Genomic DNA, 5200 nt, shown 5'->3' with positions numbered 1-5200 from the left:
GGAAAGAGCAAGAGCTGATAAAGCAAATTAACACCAGTTTTACTGATTACTTGAAAGTCTGGCCGTTGTGGAGTGCTTTTTCTAGGAAGAGGGAATGAAGGAGCCCTGAGAATCTGTCAAACACACAGAACATAAGTACAAGGATGAAAACTTGTGAAATGGAAGACATGAAAAAACACAAGACAGTTACTGAAAGAACCAACTTTTCTGTTCAATGGCCTTGCTTTAAAAGCACAAGAAGGATTTGGTTTCGCATTTTCATCAGACTCTAAATTAAGCTTGGACCTGAAAATTCAGAACAAGTAATAAAAAGATGGAAGAAATCAGGCAATGCTCCTTGTTATGAGGATCCTAAATAAACATTATCAAAGAAAATGCCACAGAAGTTATTGATACCTGTGTCTTTCTGCCCTATAAGATGTTCTGAGTATAGGTTCTCTGGGAATTGTGGCTTTTGTTCTGCCAAATGTGGGGCTATCATCAACCTGTAACTCAATCCATAATTGTCTAAAAAATCAGTAGAGGAACAGGAAACAAAAATTATGACTATAATGCAGCACAAAAAATCTCAAATCCAAATCCAGTGGATATTCTTAAGCGATCATGAACCAAAATTAACAATTCAGTTTGAATCTATTGCTAACCTTTTTCGGTTCCTTGTGCTGAAAGAGTGCTTGATGCTTCAAACAAGCAACCTGCATAGAAAATTAAAGAAGTATTCTTATGAAACATCGAACACCGACAAGTTGTGTGCCCCAACCGCAATTCGAAAAGCGAGTAAAATAAGCAAATCAAAGCCAGAAAGATGCCGAAAAACGATGACATTTCTGCACCTTGCGCAGGTAACCAGCCTCGAGCTTTTGCCTTTTGGTAGCTTGGTTTCCAATAACAGAAGAGCCCTTCGAATTTTTCTCTTCATTTTCCACCGAGAACTTGGTAAACCTGCAGCAAATTAAAGCAAATAAAATGAAACAGAAAATAGAGGAAATACACCCGAACATAAATTAGAAGTACTCATGGCAACTTCAAAAACATTATTACTTAAGAAATAGCTAGAACCTTCTGATCAATCGAACGCAATGATTTTCCGGCCAGCAATTTTTCTTGGCCAGCTGACTTGCTGTAGGATTCATAAAAGAATTTTTCGATCGTGGTGACTTCACTGGGGACTTGGCTTCAGCTTTTGCAATATCTTGAACTATCTGATTATCAGACTCTAATCCTGCTTGGAAAAAAAAAATTATTCACAACCTACCAAATTATTAACCTTCATAAAAGAACAAAAAATATAATAATTAGCATGGATTTCAAATTATTTTCCTCTACCTATATAATTATTATGATCTGTTGAGATTTCTGCAGGTTCCAAGGAAGCAAAACTTGATCTCCGTTTAGCCTTTATAGCAAAAGCTAAAAAAATAAAATAAAAAATTCCACAGAAAAAAAAATTAAAAAACAATAATAATCAAATAAAATTTGACTAAAAATTATTGATTAATTAGGAAACAAATATAGGACAATTACTTACGTGAAGGAGGATAACTTGGTGCAATTTCAAACCAAAATTCAGATTCCTGAGCTTCCAATTCTGTTTCTTGCCTCGAAAAATCATAACATTTTGAAGCATCAAACTCGTAATCAATATCGAAATCATCACCATCACCATCAACGTCTCGGACCCAGATTGGTTCAACAGCAACGAATTCTTCTTCCGTTTCCATTTCTATATCCATATCTCTTCAGAATCACATTCCACGTACAGAAACAAGAGATCCCATCAAGGTTTCCACGTTCAAACTCCTGTTTTTCGGCATTAAAAGACAGAGCAACAGGACAGCATTGATGATGTTTATGGCTTAAAAAATTTCTTCCCTTCTTTCTGCTAAGTTTTTCAAGAATGACAGAAGGGAGGTTAATTTTTTTGTTCTTTTTTGGTAAACTCACGAGAAGGGTGTGAATGCAGTATGATCATCTCTCACTTTCTCTCTCTTTCCTTCATATTTTTTCCCGGAAAATGAGAGAGAAAGGTGTAATGGCATGTTCAAGATTTCATTTATGTATTGTTCTCTATTTGGTATGATCTCAAACTTTCCGGTAAAATGAACTAAGGAGAGAAAATGAGAGAGAGTTCAAGCAAAGGAAATTGTTTTTCAGAGTGAAGGAGATGATTTTATCGAAGTAAACGGCGATAATTATGTTGTGATCATGGAATGAGACATGTAAGGAAGGAGGTCAGGCGCATGACAGGCGAAGGAAGGCAACTAGGCCAAGACACAACTTAGAGAGGAGGAGGGATTCTAAATTTTGAACATGTGGCTCCAATCCTTGCATTATGACGATTTTACCCCCTCGTTGGTAAATATACCCGTATAAGTTATACGCTGGAGTCGTAAATGATAATAATATATTTATGTTCAAGTAGTATAAATTTTATAAATTCTTTTTTAAAATCTTAATTATGATATATAGATGATAAAATCTATTTAAACATCTAATTCTAGTATGGAAAATATCATGTGAGAAATTCATCTTAAATTTAAGAAATATTGAAAAAAAGGGGAGAATTAATATATATTCACCATAATATTAATTCAGTTTTATTGGGAAAATAGATGAGATTTTTATGAACAATCATTCATGCCTCATTAATTTATATCATATTATAATATATAGTGCATGGGATCGGAATTTTTTTTTTTTTTTAAACTAATCAATGAGTTTAATAATTTTTAGATGATATTTGATTATTATCTTGAAATAAAAAATATATATATAGAAGATATCTCTTTTCAGTAGGTACAAAAATTCATTTCAGAATTGAGATATATAATTTTGTATCTCTTTTTTTATTTATCTTTCTTTAAACTAACGTGTTTTTGTTTTTATTATTTAATCCCAAAACAATAATTAAACACAAACTTTAGGATTCAATAGATAGCATCGAAAGTTATAGAGCATCACCGGCTGGTTTTTTGTCTGATTAAGTTAAAAAATGGGGCCTGAGGTGTTGAAAACACATCTTCTCGTACATGATTTGTCAACACCAAATTGTGTCATTGCTGAATGACAACACACAGAAAAAAGCATTAATAATACAAACAAAGTAATTTGAAATTTAAATAAAGGAAGAATATATACAAAGCAAAGGAAGTGACTGTGGCGAGGCAGAAAGTGCAAGGTGTTGGTCTTTTTTCTTACAATTTTGGCCATGTTTTTGTCTGGGATTGAAGCTTCCCCCATAGGAGGACGCTAACTAGTACCTAGTGAGTTCAATGCTCCTTGTTCAGATTTATTTAACTCTATTCTTTAGAGAATCTTTTTCCATGGTAAAGTTGAAGAACATCTTGTTCTTTTGCACTTGTGAAGCTTGCTGCCAATAAAAATTGATGTGAACAGAGCAAATGTAATTCCTGGTAAGAATTCAAACTTTGATTGATTGTAAGGAGACTACAAGACATTTTGGTTGGCAAGATCATATCCCATCACAATTGCAAATCTACTTTCATCAAGGAAATTATATAAAACAATAGGAGAGGGTACTTTATACTATTTTAAGATATATTGTTTTTAGAAACAGAAGAGGATTCGGTTGATGTTGTTTAAGTGACAGTTTGAGAACATGGTTTTTTTTTTCAAAAATTTGAATTATATTTTACTTAAGTTTTTTTCATGGTTTTGATATTCCATGTTAAAAAAATTTTAAAAAATAAAAAGTATATAATATTGATACATTTTTAAACGAAAAAATAACATGAAAAATAATGATTACTATACTTTAAAACACCCTCTAATTTATTACTAAAACCCATCTTAGAGGAGATGATATAAAAAGGGTTTTGTTTTTTATTTTTTTGTGAAAAAAGTAAGCAAGAAACAAAATATTCAACAAACACAAGATAAGAAAATTCGAACGAACTCATTTCACCCATATAAAAAATTAAGACTCAAGACCATAATATCTGAAAATTGAATCAAATATCTCCAAGTCGCAATAAAAAAAAGAAGACAGAAAATTATAGAGAGAACATTTTACACCTCACCTATTTTGGTTCAAGAATTCAAAGATAATTAATATTGAAGGTTTTTAAGCTTGATCAGTGCCTAAACTACTTTAATAACCCAGGCTCGATTGCTCATGTGTAAAAGCAAACTCAAGACTCGGGCCGAGTCAAGTTTTAAATCAACGACTTATTTATTAAATTGATCTAATGCAATCAAATCGAAACATATCAAATAGATCGAGGGCGAACTCCTCTAGTCTATCTCCTTCATACTTCACTTCTGATATTAAAATGTTAGTCTTGGACTCTTCCATATAGCAGCATACCATCATTCCTTCTGTTTCAAACATGGTAAAGGTGAACTTAATGCTGGCAGCATAGCGGAGAAAAGGTGCTAGTTTTGAGTTGGAAAAGCAAGATTCAAAGTTCCCTTTCAGAGCTACAAGTGAGATATCATATGTGATAGAGCAATCATGCACATGAGCTTGTACTTCTGAAACAACATGATGTATTAATCATTCACAGGGCAAAGCAAGGAATCATTCTTCCTTTCCCTTGCCACTCTTTAATTATCTGTCACCAACTTACAGAAAGCTTAATGCCTATTTTGGATATATCGGTTATTGTTGTTAACAATAGTACGTAAGTGATGAACCATTATTTTATCTTTATATATCTTTATTAAAAAATAATAGATAAAAAAACATATATATATATATATATAAACATGATTTAGTAGGTATGTTAAGTTTGATCAAAGCAGATCTCATTTTATCATGAGTGGGCTTGACAGGGTACTGAGGATGCCGAGCCCAAGTACATCTCAGACTTATCTATAATTAGATTTAATAAAATATTAAATTTATATGTGCTAAGTAAATCACTAACCATATTCAAAAGATAATTAACTCAAAAAACCATTAATTCTATAGTTTTTTAAATAAAATTCTAAAAATTTAATTTTTCAATAAATAAATTTAATTAAAAAAATTTATACTGTTAGACAATAATATAAATCATATCCTGAGACCTTACCTAACAGCTTAAACTTTTAGGTGAGATGATTCTTTGACATGGTATCAGAGCCTTGATGACCAAACGGTCTCGAGTTTGAATCTCACCATCCTCATTTATTTGATAAAAAAATTAAGTACAAGGTAATGTAGGCCTGTGCAAGTTGGCTTTCACTTGAAAGAGTG

General features: G+C 32.0%; 1 protein-coding gene across 3 annotated transcripts in view; it reads right to left on the bottom strand.

Moving 5' to 3' along the window:
- The window catches only part of LOC105129573 (protein TPX2-like), a 3578-nt gene extending 1311 nt beyond the window's left edge, over positions 1-2267 (bottom strand). The window contains exons 1-8 of one of the 3 annotated variants that reach the window (XM_011031691.1): positions 1529-2267; positions 1327-1410; positions 1060-1222; positions 834-942; positions 645-695; positions 397-485; positions 204-285; positions 51-113 (exon numbers count right to left, since the gene is read on the bottom strand). In XM_011031691.1, coding sequence (XP_011029993.1) covers positions 51-113; positions 204-285; positions 397-485; positions 645-695; positions 834-942; positions 1060-1222; positions 1327-1410; positions 1529-1733 — 846 coding nt within the window. In that variant the 5' untranslated portion in view covers positions 1734-2267. The remainder of the gene's footprint in view (positions 1-50; positions 114-203; positions 286-396; positions 486-644; positions 696-833; positions 943-1059; positions 1223-1326; positions 1411-1528) is intronic. The other 2 variants (XM_011031690.1, XM_011031692.1) reach the window with 2 other exon arrangements.
- Between the last annotated feature and the right edge of the window lie 2933 nt (positions 2268-5200).

Source organism: Populus euphratica, unplaced genomic scaffold, assembly GCF_000495115.2.
Source record: "Populus euphratica unplaced genomic scaffold, PopEup_1.0 scaffold16.1, whole genome shotgun sequence".
Taxonomy (NCBI): Eukaryota; Viridiplantae; Streptophyta; class Magnoliopsida; order Malpighiales; family Salicaceae; genus Populus; species Populus euphratica.
Note: the sequence above shows the minus strand (reverse complement) of the source record. Positions and strands in the feature narration are given on the sequence as shown.